General features: G+C 43.6%; 1 protein-coding gene across 3 annotated transcripts in view; it reads right to left on the bottom strand.

The window, feature by feature from the left end:
• LOC311143627 (protein TFG-like) overlaps positions 1-21,799 on the bottom strand; it is a 58,083-nt gene that overhangs the window by 32,250 nt on the left and 4,034 nt on the right. For all 3 annotated transcript variants that reach the window (XM_084179490.1, XM_084179492.1, XM_084179491.1), the window contains exons 2-3: positions 11,816-12,029; positions 10,362-10,445 (exon numbers count right to left, since the gene is read on the bottom strand). In XM_084179490.1, coding sequence (XP_084035616.1) covers positions 10,362-10,445; positions 11,816-11,999 — 268 coding nt within the window. In that variant the 5' untranslated portion in view covers positions 12,000-12,029. The remainder of the gene's footprint in view (positions 1-10,361; positions 10,446-11,815; positions 12,030-21,799) is intronic.

Below are 21,799 nucleotides of genomic sequence, written 5' to 3' on the forward strand. Positions count from 1 at the left end.
GCTAACTAGCTACTTGCTATTAGCCACAGTTAGCGGTATTTCACCCAGAACATTGGAATTTTTTTTCTGCGGGATTAATTTAATCACTGGACATTAATCACCGGATATTCGGCCAGTCTGCACAGCGCGTTATCGACCCAGAACATATCAGTTTTTCTGCCGGAATCACTGAATCACTGGACCTTTAACTCCGGATTCATCGCTACCAGCTAGCTGCAACAAAATGGACGCTGTGGTCTGGCTAATCATCCTGAGCTAGGCCCATCTCCCGGCTATCTACCTCTCTGTCAACCGGACGGGACCACCTAGTGTTGACACGGAGCCCCGCCGATCCTACACGACTGGTCTGCCGACGAAATCGTCTGATGTGGTTACGACGTCGACCACGAAGATTCCATCTGCTAGCCCCGGCCCGCTAGCACACGCTAGCCGTGGCCTCTTACTCGCTAGTGCTTTAGCAGCCTCCGAACTATCCTATTGCTGTTCACCGGACCTTATGATAACTCAGCTATACAGCTGATGTCTGCTGGACTGTTCCTTTTTACGGTACTACATCCTGTTTATGTTTAGCCTCAGCCCAAACATGGTTAGCTTATTGTTGTTTCGGTTATTTCTAATTGTACTATTTCACTGTAGATCCCCCAGCCCAGCTAAACCTGCCTTAGATAGCTCCTTTGTCCCACCCCCCATACACGCGGAGACCGACTCAATTGATGCCTCCAGTGATGCTATCTCTTTCATTGTTACCCAACGCTTAGGTTTACCTCCACTTTACTCATATCCTTCCATATCCTTGTCTGTACATAATGCCCTGAATCTTTTCTACAACACCCGGAAATCTGCCCCCTTTATTCTATGTACCCAACGCACTAGAAGACCAGTTCTTAAAGCCTTTAGCCGTATCCTTATTCTAGTCCTCCTCTGTTCCTCTGGTGATGTAAAGGCTAACCCAGGCCCTGCAGCCCTCAGTATCACTCCTACTCCCCAGGCGCTATCATTTGCTGACTTCTGTAATCGCAAAAGTCTTGGTTTCTTGCACATAAATATCAGAAGACTACTTCCTAAGTTTGAGTTATTCACTGCGTTAGCACACTCCGCCAACCCTGATGTTCTAGCAGGGTCTGAATCCTGGCTCAGGAAGGCCACCAAAAATTCTGAAATGTCCATCCCCAACTATAACATTTTCCGTCTAGATAGAACTGCCAAAGGGGGTGGAGTTGCAATCTACTGTAGAGATAGCCTGCAGAGCTCTATCATACTATCCAGGTCTGTGCCCAAACAGTTTGAGCTTCTACTTCTAAAAATCCACCTTTCCAGAAATAAGTCTCTCACTGTTGCCGCTTGCTACAGACCCCCCTCAGCCCCCAGCTGTGCCCTGGACACCATATGTGAATTGATTGCCCCCCATTTATCCTCAGAGTTCGTACTGCTTGGTGACCTAAATTGGGATATGCTTAATCCCCCAGCCATCCTACAATCCAAACTAGATGCCCTCAACCTCACGCAAATTATCAACGAACGTACCAGGTACAACCCTAAATCCGTAAACATGGGTACCCTCATAGATATCATCCTGACTAACATACCCTCTAAATACACCTCAGCTGTCTTCAACCAGGATCTCAGCGATCACTGCCTTATTGCCTGCGTCCGTAACGGGTCCGCGGTCAAACGACCACCCCTCATCACTGTCAAACGCTCCCTAAAACACTTTAGCGAGCAGGCCTTCCTAATTGACCTGGCCCAGGTATCCTGGATGGATATAGATCTCATTCCGTCAGTAGAGGATGCCTGGTTGTTCCTTAAAAGTAATTTCCTCTCAATCTTAAATAAACATGCCCCATTCAAAAAATACAGAACTAAGAACCGATATAGCCCCTGGTTCTCCTCAGACTTGACTGCCCTTGACCAGCACAAAAACATCCTGTGGCGTACTGCATTAGCATCAAATAGCCCCCGCGATATGCAACTTTTCAGGGAAGTTAGGAACCAATATACACAAGCAGTCAGGAAAGCAAAGGCTAACTTTTTCAAACAGAAATTTTCATCCTGTAGCACTAACTCCAAAAAGTTTTGGGACACTGTAAAGTCCATGGAGAATAAGAGCACTTCCTCCCAGCTGCCCACTGCACTGAGGCTAGGAAACACTATCACCACCGATAAATCTACAATAATCGAGAATTTCAACAAGCATTTTGCTACAGCTGGCCATGCTTTCCATCTGGCTACCACTACCCCGGCCACCAACTCTGCACCCTCCGCTGCAACTTGCCCATGCCCCCCCCCGCTTCTCCTTCACACAAATTCAGACAGCTGATGTTTTGAAAGCGCTGCAAAATCTGGACCCCTACAAATCAGCTGGGCTAGACAATCTGGACCCTTTCTTTCTAAAACTAGCCGCCGAAATTGTCGCAACCCCTATTACTAGTCTGTTCAACCTCTCTTTCATAACGTCTGAGATCCCCAGAGATTGGAAAGCTGCCGCGGTCATCCCCCTCTTCAAAGGGGGTGACACTCTAGATCCAAACTGCTACAGACCTATATCCATCCTGCCCTGCCTTTCGAAAGTATTTGAAAGCCAAGTTAACAAACAGATCACCGACCATTTCGAATACCACCATACCTTCTCCGCTATGCAATCCGGTTTCCGAGCTGGTCATGGGTGCACTTCAGCCACGCTCAAGGTCCTAAACGATATTATAACCGCGATTGATAATAGACAGTACTGTGCAGCCGTCTTCAACGACCTGGCCAAGGCTTTCGACTCTGTCAACCACCGCATTCTTATTGGCAGACTAAATAGCCTTGGTTTCTCAAATGACTGCCTCGCCTGGTTCACCAACTACTTCTCAGATAGAGTTCAGTGTGTCAAATCGGAGGGCCTGTTGTCTGGACCTATGGCAGTCTCTATGGGGGTGCCACAGGGTTCAATTCTTGGGCCGACACTTTTCTCCGTGTATATCAATGATGTCGCTCTTGCTGCTGGTGACTCTCAGATCCACCTCTACGCAGACGACACCATTTTGTATACATCTGGCCCTTCATTGGACACTGTGTTAACAAACCTCCAAACGAGCTTCAATGCCATACAACACTCCTTCAGTAGCCTCCAACTGCTCTTAAACACTAGTAAAACTAAATGCATGCTTTTCAATCGAACGCTGCTGGCACCCGCCCACCCGACTAGAATCACCACTCTCGACGGGTCTGACCTAGAGTATGTGGACAACTACAAATACCTAGGTGTCTGGTTAGACTGTAAACTCTCCTTCCAGACTCACATAAAGAATCTCCAATCCAAAGTTAAATCTAGAATCGGCTTCCTATTTCGCAACAAAGCCTCCTTCACTCATGCTGCCAAACATGCCCTCGTAAAACTGACTATCCTACCGATCCTTGACTTCGGCGATGTCATTTACAAAATAGCCTCCAACACTCTACTCAGCAAATTGGATGTAGTCTATCAAAGTGCCATCCGTTTTGTCTCCAAAGCCCCATACACTACCCACCACTGACCTGTACGCTCTTGTTGGCTGGTCCTCACTACATGTTCGTCGTCAAACCCACTGGCTCCAGGCCATCTATAAATCACTGCTAGGCAAATCCCCGCATAGCTTAGCTCATTGGTCACCATAGCAGCACCCACCCGTAGTCTGCGCTCCAGCAGGTATATCTCACTGGTCATTCCCAAAGCCAACACCTCCTTTGGCCGCCATTCCTTCCAGTTCTCTGCTGCCAATGACTGGAACTAATTGCAAAAATCTCTGAAGCTGGAGACTTATCTCCCTCACTAACTTTAAGCATCAGTTGTCAGAGCACCTTACCGATCACTGCACCTGTACACAGCCCATCTGAAATTAGCCCACCCAACTACCTCATCCCTATATTGTTATTTATTTTGCTCTTTTGCACCCCAGTATCTCTATTTGCACATAATCTCTTGCACATCTAGCATTCCAGTGTTAATACTATTGTAATTATTTTGCACTATAGCCTATTTATTGCCTTACCTCCATAACTTGCTACATTTGCACACACTGTATATATATTTTCTGTTGTATTTTTGACTTTATGTTTTTTACCCCATATGTAACTCTGTGTTGTTTTTATTGCAATGCTTTGCTTTATCTTGGCCAGGTCGCAGTTGTAAATGAGAACCTGTTCTCAACTGGCTTACCTGGTTAAATAAAGGTGAAATAAAAAAAATAAAAAAAGTCAGGGAGGTGACCAAGAACCCGATGGTCACTCTGACAGAGCTCTAGAGTTCTTCTGTGGAGATAGCAGAACCTTCCAGAAGGACAACGATCTTTGCAGCACTCCACCAATCAGGCCTTTATGGTAGTGGCCAGACGGAAGCCACTCCTCAGTAAAAGGCACATGACAGCCCGCTTGGAGTTTGCCAAAAGGCACATAAAGACTCTCAGACCACGAGAAACAAGATTCTCTGGTCTGAGGAAACCATGAATGAACTCTTTGGCCTGAATGCCAAGCGTCACGTCTGGAGGAAACCTGGCACCAGCATCATGCTGTGGGGATGTTTTTCAGCGGCAGGGACTGGGAGACTAGTCAGGATCGAGGCAAAGATGAACGGAGCAAAGTACAGAGAGATCCTTGATGAAAACCTGCTCCAGAGCGCTCAGGACCTCAGATTGGGGCGAAGGTTCACCTTCCAACAGGACAACGACCCTAAGCACACAGCCAAGACAACCCAGGAGTGGCTTCGGGACAAGTCTCTGAATGTCCTCGAGTGGCCCAGCAAGAGCCTGGACTTGAACCCGATCGAACATCTCTGGAGAGACCTGTTTTTGTATTTTTAAAGGCACTCAGTGCGGCTTTAAACGTACTCTTGAAAGTTGAAATAGTAGAATGCACAAGCTGCAATTATGGAATTGGGTAGTGTATCATCATTTTGTCTTGTACCTTATAGAGCTATTTATAACTTGTCAGAAATGTCCAGATCAACTAGCCCGTCAACAATTTTATTTTTTGTGTGTTTTTTAGCCCATAGATATTGTTGTAAATTTTTTGTCACTCAAATATGACATGAATACACATTAGACATGGCAAAATGTATAGAATTGCAAGAAAATGTGCTTTAAAACGGCAAAATACTAATTGCACCCTATGGCAAAATGTGTAGAAATGCAGGAAATAAGCTTTAAACCTGCAGAATTCTCTCCACCAACAAGAGGGGTGTGAACAGTTCGGGATGTTCCCTAATGCTGGAAGGGGGACCAGAGTGAAAACGTTTGGGAACCATGTATCAGCTCAATGAGTCCCAGGCTGCTCCATAGAGGCCAGACAGGCTGCTCCATAGAGGCCAGACAGGCTGCTCCATAGAGGCCAGACAGGCTGCTCCATAGAGGCCAGACAGGCTGCTCCATAGAGGCCAGACAGGCTGCTCCATAGAGGCCAGACAGGCTGCTCCATAGAGGCCAGACAGGCTGCTCCATAGAGGCCAGACAGGCTGCTCCATAGAGGCCAGACAGGCTGCTCCATAGAGGCCAGACAGGCTGCTCCATAGAGGCCATACAGGCTGCTCCATAGAGGCCAGACAGGCTGCTCCATAGAGGCCATACAGGCTGCTCCATAGAGGCCATACAGGCTGCTCCATAGAGGCCAGACAGGCTGCTCCATAGAGGCCATACAGGCTGCAGACAGGCTGCCATAGCACAACACAGTTCACCCCTCATGTGAGCCTCGTCTCTGGAAGGACATAGGTGCTAAATCACCCCACAGAAACATCACAGGGCCAATGTGGTGCAGAGGGCTGAATGGGCGAGGGAGTGAGAAAGAGAAGAGAGAGTATAGAGGCACAGAGGTAGAGGTAGAGTATAGAGGCACAGAGGTAGAGGTAGAGTATAGAGGCACAGAGGTAGAGGTAGAGTATAGAGGCACAGAGGTAGAGGTAGAGTATAGAGGCACATAAGAGAGGTAGAGTATAGAGGCACAGAGGTAGAGGTAGAGTATAGAGGCACAGAGGTAGAGGTAGAGTATAGAGGCACAGAGGTAGAGGTAGAGTATAGAGGCACAGAGGTAGAGTATAGAGGCACAGAGGTAGAGGTAGAGTATAGAGGCACAGAGGTAGAGTATAGAGGCACAGAGGTAGAGGTAGAGTATAGAGGAACAGAGGTAGAGGTAGAGTATGGCCCATCAATGGGTACCAAAAAGAGCAGGGGCATGAGCAGCCCCACAGTACTCTGGTTTGACACAGAAACCATATGACATTAAGACTGTGGCTCTGGCTAGAAGTAGTGCACTCAATGAGGAACAGGGTGTAATTTGAGATGTGACCCAACACTCATCTCCTGGACCACGACTAGTACAGACAGAGATGAGCACTGTCCTACACTACAGGAAGTCCAACAAATGAAGCTCAGTTGAAATGCATGATGGGAGGATTTCATTATAGAGGATAGAGCTTTGGACACATGGTATATGATATCAATGAGACTGTAGCATATGACATACGAGGGTATAGGCAGAGAAATAATCTCCTATAGAGTGGAAATCCTTCGGAATTCCACTAGCCTTAAGGGCATTCTACAGACAGAATTCCAGATTCCTGTGTGAGCAGAGACCCAGCGGGTCAGAAGAAGACCCTCTATGGAGACACGGACTGTCGGGATGAATCCTACTCTTCCCTCCTGCTACCAATCCCTGCACACGTCTGGGAATATCAGCTCCATGTGAGGTCACGGCCGCGCCACGTGCTCCGGGCCTCGGCACTAAAGTCTTGGGATGGAGTCAAATATCCCCAAAACATTTATTGTCTTGTCTTTCATTCTGTCTTTGTTTATTTTCTGCCGCATCCTCTCTAATAATAGCAGGAATAGTTCAGGGCCGCTGCGATGTAATTGGGAACAGCACAGGAAATGACATAATGGGGCCTGATGGCATTGGAGATGAAAGGGGGAGACGGGTGTGTGTAAACAGTAACGCATATCTGACATTCCAGCACTGTGAAACAAAGGCGGATCCATAACACATGGCCAGAGTACAATACTGTGACATGAACACACACACTACAGTGTGGGGACAGGGCTGTGGCTGCCACTGGCCGTAGAGCATTATGATGATTAGGCCTAAACCAGTAAATCCAGTATCAATAGTAACCTAACACTCCCTATGACCTACAGAATGTTCTGTTAAACAAAAGTCCTCGCCATCCTTTGCAGAGCACACTCTTAAAACTCTCTGAAAAGGGGTTGACAACATGGAGCCTGAGATGGAGCTTAACTCCTGAGGGACGTGAAAAGTATGACAGAAATGATAATAATTCACAAGTATAGTTTGGTGCCTCTACTACCCAACCAGCATACGAACATTGCCTTTGGGACGATCCCGGCAGGACAGAATGATAGAAAGTGTCAAGGGGTACGAAGAAGGAGTTCTATGTAGAGGTCTTCTCGGATCCAAAAACGGAGATCCGAACCGAAATGGATCCATTAAATTCCTACCCGACCAACAGGATCCAGTATTTATTTTGGAAAATCAATATCCGATCCGATTCAGATATGAGGTGGACCAGATCCGACACAAAACATGTCCGACCTGAGAGAGAATTGGATCCAAATTGGGTCAGGTCTGTATCCAATTCAAATGGATCCCCCAAATAAATAAATAAATAGCTTTATTGCCACGCAAGGTGGTTTTATTTGGCCACACAAGTTTTCTGAACAAAACAAATATATATTTTTTTCTTTTAGAATTTTCATTGTTGGACATAAGACTGTAGAAACACCAGGAAATCAGCTCCAAGTGATTTTAATTTTGGAAATCTGTTCAAGTATTTCCACGCTTAAAGAGACACATGATCATATACAAATGTAAGCAAGGTTTGAAATTATTATGGTTTTAGTCAACTATTATCTCTGTTTGGGCTTCTTGCAATCAATTTGCAGTCTACAAATTATTTTAAATTATGTTCCGGACCCCCGACCATCTGCGGCTGAATCTAGTTGACGATCCCTGGTCTAGAGGTCAGTATCCCCCTGGTCTAGAGGTCAGTATCCCACTATTACAATGCTATAATTGGATGTAGAATACTTTTAGGTTTTCAAAGATTTGTTCATGTTGTTTCTGTTGACCTAATTATTTTAGATTAGAGGATTTTATGTGGTGATTTTAGGACGCTAGCGAGTGTTGTGTGTTAGACATATTTTGGTAGGCTATTTCTATAACTCAGGTCTAACTCATATAATAGCCTAATATTTGTTGTTCTAAATGAAATGTAGATATATCCTTTAGGCCTACAGAATCAGCCTATATAGCCTGAGATTGGTTTGGATACGGGTTTGATAGAAAAGTCATCCACAACACGGCTGTGTAGTCCTACAGTCCGGAGAGTTAATACATTAATAAATCATAATTGAAGAGAGAAGTTATCCATGCATTACACAATCAATAACATCGTCAGCCTTCCACATTAGGATATACAATATTTCTGCAGATAAGCCTATGGCAATCTGTCTACCGCACACGCATACACAAACAACACGAGCAGATCCACTTGGTTGAACAATTGTATTTATTAAAGACTAAGCTATATGGCATTGTTTTAAGAAGGTCATACCAAGGATAATTTAGCTATTTGATTTTGAATTTTTAAAATATATAAAAAGTATTTGATGAAAAACTATTTTTGGCCTTACTGCTATTAGCCCATACGCATTCAATAACAACATTCACTACATGGAACAACATATAGTCCCAAAAACAATCTAAAGGAAGTTTGTTCAGAAGTCCTATATTCATATCATATATCTATATCCTATGTCCTATACTGAGAGATATACAGTGGGGGAAAAAAGTATTTAGTCAGCCACCAATTGTGCAAGAACTTGCACAATTGGTGGCTGACTAAATACTTTTTTTCCCCACTGTAAGAAAGATCAGGAAACATATTTTTTAACATGTATTTAACCCCTTATTTTTGGCACTAAACAGTCTCCATACATACTTCCATTCATTTTTTCAACTGGTACCGGGGGACCGTCAGGTGAGTCTTGTGATGTCTGTGGGCATCCTAGAGCCACCTTTCTACAGAGGGTCATATTAGTGTGTAGCCCAAACTGTTCGGACGCTACAGACAGAAGTTGGCATATCGGCTGTCCCGACTTCAGATGAGTCCATCGTGTTCGTGAGAGTCTCCTCTTTCCATAGAGGGGTCATAATAGTTTGTAGGCTAAACCGTTCGGACGCTACATACGATTTTGTGAGAAGACTGATTTTCAGGATGTCTCATGGTCTGAAAAACACCGCTCTAGATCCGTTCACCGCAGATGCGGAAGTGCAACGTTAGCAGATGTGGTGGATTCAGACGCATTCCAATGCAGATCTCTCTAGCTTAAACGGACAGATGTTTATGCAGATTTTATTATTATGCAGACATCGACTGCAGGGGATTTGAAACAAAGAGAATACCTAAATAAAATTCTAAAAAGCCTACTAAATAGGCCAAGCTTAAACAAATAAATTAGACACCCTAAATAAACTAGTAAATTGAATAAATAAAACAATGCAATTAAATAGCTCAGGTCTTGACAATATGGGCAACCTTTTTTCCCCTTCGTATCCACAATGTGTATAAATGAGGCGACTACAGATGATTCGCCTGTCAGTTCTTCGTCCCTGTATGGTCTTCCATTCAGTTTCTTCTTCATATTAGCAAAGAATGACTGACTCAATGTTTAAGAAACTCCGTTTATATAGTTTAGGGGCTATCACTCTTTTCTGCTGTGTCCTCCTCCTCTCTCACAACAAGTAGTCAATTTTAACCCACATCACATAAGTGCCTTGTTTTAATAAAGAAAATCTGCCGTTTTGTCACAAATTGATATTGACACATTTGATTTGATGAAAGGGGACCCCCTGACAGTCATTTAGGCCTAAGACAAAATGTAAATGTATGACATTTGCATTTATGTTGTTTAGGAGCTAAACTCTTCAAATATAATTTGGGATCCGGTCGGTATTTCATATATTTTCCCACAGATCCGAGGCCACCGAGCGGGATCCGACCCGGGATCCGTAAAGACCTCAGGTTCAATGTCAAAATATGAGACTAGACTGCCTCCCAGTGGCATGTTCCTGTACATGAACCTTAAAACTATTGTAGAGAGGGGGCTGATGGAATGGAACAGTCAGAATGAGTATTCAAGAGGATACAAAGGATAGAAGTTCTATATAGTACAGTACAATAACAAAGACTAGAAAAACAGAATGAGCCTACTTTAATATCCTATTGGGAAAATCAAGTTGTTTTGATTATTCCAGGATGGGTGTGCTTGACACAGCAGCAGTAAGGCCTATTGTAAAAAAGGAAGGGATGGTTATGTATGTGTATGATAATATCTTACCGAACAGAGTGAGTTTGAGTATCCTACTGCACTGGATGGCAAAAGAGAGATCCGAGCTGTCGAAAATAGTAACGAGGTCATCGTCTGCAGGAAGAGAAGAGAGCAGGGAACATCATTTAGAACCCAAATCAGAATGAGGCCACGTTCAAATACTTTCACAATGAATCCTTATTTCCTAAGATAATGACTATTCTGAAATGACTGAATTGGTGAACGCTGTGTAGTAGAAACCCTCACATTAACCTATTCTCTTACGCCCCATGATAACTCTAAAAAGTGGAGGATGCATTCTCAAGTGTATGAAAGAGAACATCTGTTTCCATTACCAGCAGGGAGCATCTAAATGTTGAGGGGTCAGATGACATCTAGCTAGTGTAACGGAGTTAAGAACGTACCGTAAGCTCATTTCACAGCTAGCTTAAAATGTTGCGGATGGAGCCATCCAATTGGTACCTTTTGTATGGTTCAATCGGTTTACACGTTGTCAAGGAGGGCTGTCACGTGTGTTGCTAAGCAGAGGATCACTGGTTCGAGCCCAGTATGGCGCAATCGGACAGTGGAGGAAGCTAAACTGTTAGCAGCACACTGAACCCCGTTACAGTGGTGCCATGACCTGGATCGGCAGTCGGGCTAAGCTCAACAGCCGGGGTAGCTCGCTGTGTAGTGAGTTTAGAAAGGGTGAGTGTAACCAAGTTAAGAACGTACCGTAAACTCACTCCATAGCAGAGGTGGAAAAAGCACGCAATTGTCATACTTGAGTAAAAGTAAAGATGCCTTAATAGAAAATGACTCAAGTAAAAGTGAAAGTCACCCAGTAAAATACTACTTGAGTAATAGTAAAAAAAGTAAATGTAATTGCTAAAATATACTTAAGTATCAAAAGTAAAAGTATAAATTATTTCAAATTCCTTATATTAAGCAAACCAGACGGCACCATTTTCCTGTTTTTTTAATTTACGGATAGCCAGGGTAACACTCCAACACTCAGACATAATTTACAAACGAAGCATTTGTGTTTAGTGAGTCCGCCAGATCAGAGGCAGTAGAGATGACCAGGGATGTTATCTTGATAAGTGTTTGAATTTAACAATTTTCCTGTCCTGCTAAGCATTCAAAATGTAACGAGTACTTTAGGGTGTCAGGGAAAATGTATGGAGTAAAAAGTACATTATTTTCTTTATGAATGTAGTGAAGTAAAAGTAGTCAAAAATAAAAATAGTAAAGTAATGTACAGATACAGAAAAAAACGAATTAAGAAGTCCTTTAAAGTATTTTACACCACTGCTCCACAGCTAGCTTGAATTGTTGCGGCAGGAGCCATCTAATTGGTACCTTTGGTATGGCTCAATCGGTTCAACGAGGGCGGTCACGTGTGTTGCGAAGCAGAGGTAATGTGATAATCCATCTTACTCCAGTGCTAGTCCAGAATGGCCCAAGTCCCCTTCCATGCTTACCCTCATCCTTGTATTTGATAGTGACCTCGTCGTTGCTCTGCAGCTTGCCCCTGAAGACGCGCTGCATCATCAGCACCAGCTCGTCATAGGTGATGTCCTCATTGTGGATGGGGATGCGTCTGATGTCATCACCCAGCTGGGCCTTGATGATCAGCTTGCCGCTCAGGTCCAGCTGTCCGTTCATGTTGTCGTCCGCCGTCTACTGCTCCCACCGCTGGAGGGGACAACACAACAGGAAGGAGTTGTAACATACATTACGCAGGAATCATGTAGGTTTCATTATGCTGCCAACCTGTTATCATATCGCCATTAAAAAAGGGGCAATCTGCAGTTGCTACATCCATTCTTCTACATAAATTAAAGCTGGAATCCTTAATGGTGAAACTGCAATGACCGTTTGAAATATTACAACATAGAAGTTACTGCAAACAACGCACGTTTCTTTTCCCCCTCGGACAACATTGCTCGTGCGATAGAACAGCAGAATATGTAGTGCAATTTTTTTTACCACATTGCGCGATGACTTCACTTCGTCAACAAAACAAAAACAATGGCGGTGGGGCGGACAGTGGCGTGGTTTCTTCTAATGCATACAGTGGGGAAAAAAGTATTTAGTCAGCCACCAATTGTGCAAGTTCTCCCACTTAAAAGGATGAGAGAGGCCTGTAATTTTCATCATAGGTACAGTGGGAAAGAAATGTATTTAGTCAGCCACCAATTGTGCAAGTTCTCCCACTTAAAAAGATGAGAGAGGCCTGTAATTTTCATCATAGGTACACGTCAACTATGACAGACAAATTGAGGAAAAAAATCCTGAAAATGACATTGTAGGATTTTTTATGAATTTATTTGCAAATGATGGTGGAAAATAAGTATTTGGTCACCTACAAGCAAGATTTCTGGCTCTCACAGACCTGTAACTTCTTCTTTAAGAGGCTCCTCTGTCCTCCACTCGTTACCTGTATTAATGGCACCTGTTTGAATTTATCAGTATAAAAAGACACCTGTCCACAACCTCAAACAGTCACACTCCAAACTCCACTATGGCCAAGACCAAAGAGCTGTCAAAGGACACCAGAAACAAAATTGTAGACCTGCACCAGGCTGGGAAGACTGAATCTGCAATAGGTAAGCAGCTTGGTTTGAAGAAATCAACTGTGGGAGCAATTATTAGGAAATGGAGGACATACAAGACCACTGATAATCTCCCTCGATCTGGGGCTCCACGCAAGATCTCACCCCGTGGGGTCAAAATGATCACAAGAACGGTGAGCAAAAATCCCAGAACCACACGGGGGGACCTAGTGAATGACCTGCAGAGAGCTGGGACCAAAGTAACGAAGCCTACCATCAGTAACACACTACGCTGCCAGGGACTCAAATCCTGCAGTGCAAGACGTGTCTTAAGCCAGTACATGTCCAGGCCCGTCTGAAGTTTGCTAGAGTGCATTTGGATGATCCAGAAGAGGATTGGGAGAATGTCATATGAAACCAAAATTGAACTTTTTGGTAAAAACTCAACTCGTCGTGTTTGGAGGACAAAGAATGCTGTTGGGGCTGTTTTATTGGGGCTGTTTTTCTGCAAAGGGACCAGGACGACTGATCCGTGTAAAGGAAAGAATGAATGGGGCCATGTATCCTGAGATTTTGAGTGAAAACCTCCTTCCATCAGCAAGGGCATTGAAGATGAAACGTGGCTGGGTCTTTCAGCATGACAATGATCCCAAACACACCGCCCGGGCAACGAAGGAGTGGCTTCGTAAGAAGCATTTCAAGGTCCTGGAGTGGCCTAGCCAGTCTCAAGATTCCTCTCAATCTTAAATAAACATGCCCCATTCAAAAAATACAGAACTAAGAACCGATATAGCCCCTGGTTTTCCTCAGACTTGACTGCCCTTGACCAGCACAAAAACATCCTGTGGCGTACTGCATTAGCATCAAATAGCCCCCGCGATATGCAACTTTTCAGGGAAGTTAGGAACCAATATACACAAGCAGTCAGGAAAGCAAAGGCTAACTTTTTCAAACAGAAATTTGCATCCTGTAGCACTAACTCCAAAAAGTTTTGGGACACTGTAAAGTCCATGGAAAATAAGAGCACTTCCTCCCAGTTGCCCACTGCACTGAGGCTAGGAAACACTCACCACCGATAAATCTACAATAATCGAGAATTTCAACAAGCATTTTGCTACAGCTGGCCATGCTTTCCATCTGGCTACCACTACCCCGGCCACCAACTCTGCACCCTCCGCTGCAACTTGCCCATGCCCCCCCCGCTTCTCCTTCACACAAATTCAGACAGCTGACGTTTTGAAAGAGCTGCAAAATCTGGACCCCTACAAATCAGCTGGGCTAGACAATCTGGACCCTTTCTTTCTAAAACTAGCCGCCGAAATTGTCGCAACCCCTATTACTAGTCTGTTCAACCTCTCTTTCATAACGTCTGAGATCCCCAGAGATTGGAAAGCTGCCGCGGTCATCCCCCTCTTCAAAGGGGGTGACACTCTAGATCCAAACTGCTACAGACCTATATCCATCCTGCCCTGCCTTTCGAAAGTATTTGAAAGCCAAGTTAACAAACAGATCACCGACCATTTCGAATACCACCGTACCTTCTCCGCTATGCAATCCGGTTTCCGAGCTGGTCATGGGTGCACTTCAGCCACGCTCAAGGTCCTAAACGATATTATAACCGCGATTGATAATAGACAGTACTGTGCAGCCGTCTTCATCGACATGGCCAAGGCTTTCGACTGTCAACCACCGCATTCTTATTGGCAGACTAAATAGCCTTGGTTTCTCAAATGACTGCCTCGCCTGGTTCACCAACTACTTCTCAGATAGAGTTCAGTGTGTCAAATCGGAGGGCCTGTTGTCTGGACCTATGGCAGTCTCTATGGGGGTGCCACAGGGTTCAATTCTTGGGCCGACACTTTTCTCCGTGTATATCAATGATGTCGCTCTTGCTGCTGGTGACTCTCAGATCCACCTCTACGCAGACGACACCATTTTGTATACATCTGGCCCTTCATTGGACACTGTGTTAACAAACCTCCAAACGAGCTTCAATGCCATACAACACTCCTTCAGTAGCCTCCAACTGCTCTTAAACACTAGTAAAACTAAATGCATGCTTTTCAATCGAACGCTGCTGGCACCCGCCCACCCGACTAGAATCACCACTCTCGACGGGTCTGACCTAGAGTATGTGGACAACTACAAATACCTAGGTGTCTGGTTAGACTGTAAACTCTCCTTCCAGACTCACATAAAGAATCTCCAATCCAAAGTTAAATCTAGAATCGGCTTCCTATTTCGCAACAAAGCCTCCTTCACTCATGCTGCCAAACATGCCCTCGTAAAACTGACTATCCTACCGATCCTTGACTTCGGCGATGTCATTTACAAAATAGCCTCCAACACTCTACTCAGTAAATTGGATGTAGTCTATCACAGTGCCATCCGTTTTGTCTCCAAAGCCCCATACACTACCCACCACTGTGACCTGTACGCTCTTGTTGGCTGGTCCTCACTACATGTTCGTGGTCAAACCCACTGGCTCCAGGCCATCTATAAATCACTGCTAGGCAAATCCCCGCCTTATCTTAGCTCATTGGTCATTCCCAAACCCAACACCTCCTTTGGCCGCCATTCCTTCCAGTTCTCTGCTGCCAATGACTGGAACGAATTGCAAAAATCTCTGAAACTGGAGACTCTTATCTCCCTCACTAACTTTAAGCATCAGTTGTCAGAGCACCTTACCGATCACTGCACCTGTACACAGCCCATCTGAAATTACCTCATCCCTATATTGTTATTTATTTTGCTATTTTGCACCCCAGTATCTCTATTTGCACATAATCTCTTGCACATCTAGCATTCCAGTGTTAATCCTATTGTAATTATTTTGCACTATAGCCTATTTATTGCCTTACCTCCATAACTTGCTACATTTGCACACACTGTATATATATTTTCTGTTGTATTTTTGACTTTATGTTTTTTACCCCATATGTAACTCTGTGTTGTTTTTAATCGCACTGCTTTGCTTTATCTTGGCCAGGTCGCAGTTGTAAATGAGAACTTGTTCTCAACTGGCTTACCTGGTTAAATAAAGGTGAAATAAAAAAAATAATAAAAAAACCCATAGAACATCTTTGGAGGGAGTTGAAAGTCCGTGTTGCCAAGCGACAGCCCCAAAACATCACTGCTCTAGAGGAGATCTGCATGGAGGAATGGGCCAAAATACCAGCAACAGTGTGTGAAAACCTTGTGAAGACTTGCAGAAAACGTTTGACCTGTGTCATTGCCAACAAAGGGTATATAACAAAGTATTGAGAAACTTTTGTTATTGACCAAATACTTATTTTCCACCATAATTTGCAAATAAATTCATTAAAAATCCTACAATGTGATTTTCTGGAAATTTTTTTCTCATTTTGTCTGTCATAGTTGACGTGTACCTTTGATGAAAATTACAGGCCTCTCTCATCTTTTTAAGTGGGAGAACTTGCACAATTGGTGGCTGACTAAATACTTTTTCCCCCCCGCTGTATTCCATCTTTAATGATATGTACCCATTGATTATTAATAATAATAAATTACATTTGTAGAGCGGTTTTCATTTACTGACGTAAATCACAAAGCTCTTTACATTGAGAGCAACCGTTAAAAGAAAAAAAGCTTTAATAAAAAGGCTAACAAACATCAGGCAAGACATTTGAATTAAAAGATAGCTAGCGTTCTGGTACTGTAAAAGGCGTAACAATTCTACTCTCGACGAATATAACTTATTAATGCCTCATGAGCTTAGTTCAACTGTCGTACCCCACCAGAACCCAAAATATAAGCTTGTTTTACTCCAATATTTGTAAACAAAGTAAATGTAAACAAACACTATATACAGTGGGGAGAACAAGTATTTGATACACTGCCGATTTTGCAGGTTTTCCTACTTACAAAGCATGTAGAGGTCTGTAATTTTTATCATAGGTACACTTCAACTGTGAAAGACGGAATCTAAAACAAAAATCCAGAAAATCACATTGTATGATTTTTAAGTAATTAATTTGCATTTTATTGCATGACATAAGTATTTGATCACCTACCAACCAGTAAGTATTCCGGCTCTCACAGACCTGTTCGTTTTTCTTTAAGAAGCCCTCCTGTACTCCACTCATTACCTGTATTAACTGCACCTGTTTGAACTCGTTACCTGTATAAAAGACACCTGTCCACACACACTCAATCAAACAGACTCCAACCTCTCCACAAAGGCCAAGACCAGAGAGCTGTGTAAGGACATCAGGGATAACATTGTAGACCTGCACAAGGCTGGGATGGGCTACAGGACAATAGGCAAGCAGCTTGGTGAGAAGGCAACAACTGTTGGCGCAATTATTAGAAAATAGAAGAAGTTCAAGATGACGGTCAATCACCCTCGGTCTGGGGCTCCATGCAAGATCTCACCTCGTGGGGCATCAATGATCATGAGGAAGGTGAGGGATCAGCCCAGAACTACACGGCAGGACCTGGTCAATGACCTAAAGAGAGCTGGGACCACAGTCTCAAAGGAAACCATTAGTAACACACTACGCCGTCATGGATTAAAATCCTGCAGCGCACGCAAGGTCCCCCTGCTCAAGCCAGCGCATGTCCAGGCCCGTCTGAAGTTTGCCAATGACCATCTGGATGATCCAGAGGAGGAATGGGAGAAGGTCATGTGGTCTGATGAGACAAAAATAGAGCTTTTTGGTCTAAACTTCACTCGCCGTGTTTGGAGGAAGAAGAAGGATGAGTACAACCCCAAGAACACCATCCCAACCGTGAAGCATGGAGGTGGAAACATCATTCTTTGGGGATGCTTTTCTGCAAAGGGGACAGGACGACTGCACCGTATTGAGGGGAGGATGGATTGGGCCATGTATCGCAGGATCTTGGCCAACAACCTCCTTCCCTCAGTAAGAGCATTGAAGATGGGTCGTGGCTGGGTCTTCCAGCATGACAATGACCTGAAACACACAGCCAGGGCAACTAAGGAGTGGCTCCGTAAGAAGCATCTCAAGGTCCTGGAGTGGCCTAGCCAGTCTCCAGACCTGAACCCAATAGAAAATCTTTGGAGGGAGCTGAAAGTCCGTATTGCCCAGCGACAGCCCCGAAACCTGAAGGATCTGGAGAAGGTCTGTATGGAGGAGTGGGCCAAAATCCCTGCTGCAGTGTGTGCAAACCTGGTCAAGACCTACAGGAAACGTATGATCTCTGTAATTGCAAACAAAGGTTTCTGTACCAAATATTAAGTTCTGCTTTTCTGATGTATCAAATACTTATGTCATGCAATAAAATGCAAATGTATTACTTAAAAATCATACAATGTGATTTTCTGGATTTTTGTTTTAGATTCCGTCTCTCACAGTTGAAGTGTACCTATGATAAAAATTACAGACCTCTACATGCTTTGTAAGTAGGAAAACCTGCAAATTCAGCAGTGTATCAAATACTTGTTCTACCCACTGTAGCCTCAAAACATGATTTACTATAATTTTGATATCATGAATGGTCAGTCCTTGCATCCATAGCTCTGTCTATACATTTGAGAGTGGTTATATTTCTCCAGCCAGGCCCCATCCCTCAGCTTTTTACCGAAACAGGGAGAATACTCTTTGTTATTGTTTCAACTACTGATTGCCCCTTTAAGGGAAGAGACAGACGGCATACCAATATCTGGTGACCTATAATGCAATTAACAGTCTACACTACAGAACTAGTCCTATAGATCAGGGGTTCCCCCTTCCAGCATTGGGGAACATCCCGCACACGCGCCACATCTACACTACCAGTCAAAAGTTTGGACACACCTACTCATTGCAGGGTTTTTCTTTATTTTTACATTGTAGAATAATAGTGAAGACATCAAAACTATGAAATAACACATATGGAATCATGTAGTAACCTCAAAAGTGTTAAACAAATCAAAATACATAGCCACCCTTTGCCTTGATGACAGCTTTGCACACTCTTGGCATTCTCTCAACCAGCCTCATGAGGTAGTCATTTCGCTACACCCGCTATAACATCTGCTAAACACGTGTATGTGACAAATAACATTTGATTTGATTTGATTTGGAATGCATTTCAATTAACAGGTGTGCCTTCTTAAAAGTTAATTTGTGGAATTTATTTCCTTCTTAATGCATTTGAGCCAATCAGTTGTGTTGTGACAAGGTAGGGGGGGTATACAGAAGATATCCCTATTTGGTAAAAGAACCAGTCCATATTACGGCAAGAACAGCTCAAATAAGCAAAGAGAAACGACAGTCCATCATTACTTTAAGACAGGAAGGTCAGTCAATACGGAACATTTCAAGAACTTTGAATGTTTCTTCAAGTGCAGTTGCAAAAACCATCAAGCGCTATGATGAAACTGGCTCTCATGAGGACCGCCACAGGAATGGAAGACCCAGAGTTACCTCTGCTGCAGAGGATAAGTTCATTAGAGTTACCAGGCTCAGAAATTGCAGCCCAAATAAATGCTTCATAGAGTTCAAGTCACAGACACATCTCAACATCAACTGTTCAGAGGGGACTGTGTGAATCAGGCCTTCATGGTCGAATTGCTGCAAAGAAACCACTACTAAAGGACACCAATAAGAAGAAGAGACCTGCTTGGGCCAAGAAACACAAGCAATGGACATTAGAGCGGTGGAAATGTGTCCTTTGGTCTGAAGTCCAAATTTGAGCTTTTTGGTTCCAACCGCTGTGTCTTTGTGAGACGCGGTGTGGGTGAACGGATGATCTCCGCATGTGTAGTTCCCACCGTAAAGCATGGAGGAGGAGGTGTTATGGTGTAAGGGTTCTTTGCTGGTGACACTGTCTGTGAATTATTTAGAATTCAAGGCACACTTAACCAGCATGGCTACCACAGCATTCTGCAGCGATACGCCATCCCATCTGGTTTGGGCTTAGTGGGACTATCATTTGTTTTTCAACAGGACAATGACCCAACACACCTCCAGGCTGTGTAAGAACTATTTTACCAAGAAGGAGAGTGATGGAGTGCTGCATCAGATTACCTGGCCTCCACAATCCTCCGACCTCAACCCAATTGAGATGGTTTGGGATAAGTCGGACGGCAGAGTGAAGGAAAAGCAGCCAACAGAATCTCAAATATAAAATATATTTTAATTAGTTTAACACTTTTCTTGGTTACTACATGATTCCATGTGTTATTTCATAGTTTTAATGTCTTCACTATTATTCTACAATGTAGAAAATAGTAAAAATAAAGAAAAACCCTTGAATGAGTAGGTGTGTCCAAACTTTTGACTGGTACTGTATTTCTATGGGCACAAGCACTGTTCATGACACAAACTGTTTACACCCCTCGTTGGTGGAGAAAATGTTGCAGGTTTAAAGCTAATTTGCTGCAATTCTACACATTTTGTCATGTCTAATGTGTATTCATGTCATATTTCAGTGACTAAAAAAATTACAACAATATCTACAGGCTAAAAAAACAAAATAAAAAAACATTAGCTGACATGGGCTAGTTGATCTGGACATTTCTGACAAGTTATAAATAGCTCTCTAAGGTACAAGACGAACTGATGATGCACTACCCAATTCCGTAATTGCACCTTGTGCATTCTTCTCTTACAACTTTCAAGAGTACGTTTAAAGCCGGACTGAGTTCTTTAAAAAAAAATCTATGCCTACCAGCTGGTCAGTGGTCACTGCCCTCTAGGACGCCGCTTTACTATGTAGAATACAGTTCTGCTTCCAAAGCCTAGGTTTTAAAAAATCCAGGCTGAGCTGGCAGGCCGGTTCTTATGTACAGTTGAAGTCGGAAGTTTACATAGACTTAGGTTGGAGTCATTAAAACTCGTTTTTCAACCACTCCACAAATTTCTTGTTAACAAACTATAGTTTTGGCAAGTCGGTTAGGACATCTACTTTGCGCATGACACAAGTAATTTTTCCAACAATTGTTTACAGACAGATTATTTCACTTATAATTCACTGTATCACAATTCCAGTGGGTCAGAAGTTTACATACACTAAGTTGACTGTGCCTTTAAACAGCTTGGAAAATTCCAGAAAATTATGTAATGTCTTTAGAAGCTTCTGATAGGCTAATTGACATCATTTGAGTCAATTGGAGGTGTACCTGTGGATGTATTTCAAGACCTACCTTCAAACTTAGTGCCTCTTTGCTTGACATCATAGGAAAATCAAAAGAAATCAGCCAAGACTTCAGAAAAAAAAATAGTAGACCTCCACAAGTCTGGTTCATCCTTGGGAGCAATTTCCAAATGCCTGAAGGTACCACGTTCATCTGTACAAACAATAGTACGCAAGTATAAACACCATGGGACCACGCAGCCATCATACCGCTCAGGAAGGAGACGCCCCAACCGGGAATCCAAAGAATGTGACCTTGTTCACTTCCAGAAGCTTTTTAAGAATCGCTGGAGCAGTAGGGAGATAGTGCGCAATCTTTTGAGATCTAGCCACTTCGAGGGTGTCAAAGGCAGCTGCAACGCGTTCTGTCTCCTAGAGATGAGCGTACTTTTGTGCGAAAAGTGCAAATCAATCCCAGAACAACAGCAAAGGACCTTGTGAAGATGCTGGAGGAAACAGGTACAAAAGTATCTATATCCACAGTAAAATGAGCTCTATATCGACATAACCTGAAAGGCCACTCAGCAAGGAAGAAGCCACTGCTCAAAAACCGCCATAAAAAAGCCAGACTACGGTTTGCAGCTGCACATGGGGACAAAGATCGTACTTTTTGGAGAAATGTCCTCTGGCCTGATGAAACAAAAATAGAACTGTTTGGCCATAATGACCATCGTTATGTTTGGAGGAAAAAGGGGGATGGCTTGCAAGCTGAAGAACACCATCCCAACCGTGAAGCACGGGGGTGGCAGCATCATGCTGTGGGGGTGCTTTGCTGCAGGAGGGACTGGTGCACTTCACAAAATAGAT

This window comes from Coregonus lavaretus, assembly GCF_964263955.1.
Source record: "Coregonus lavaretus genome assembly, chromosome: 16".
In the NCBI taxonomy this organism is placed as follows: Eukaryota; Metazoa; Chordata; class Actinopteri; order Salmoniformes; family Salmonidae; genus Coregonus; species Coregonus lavaretus.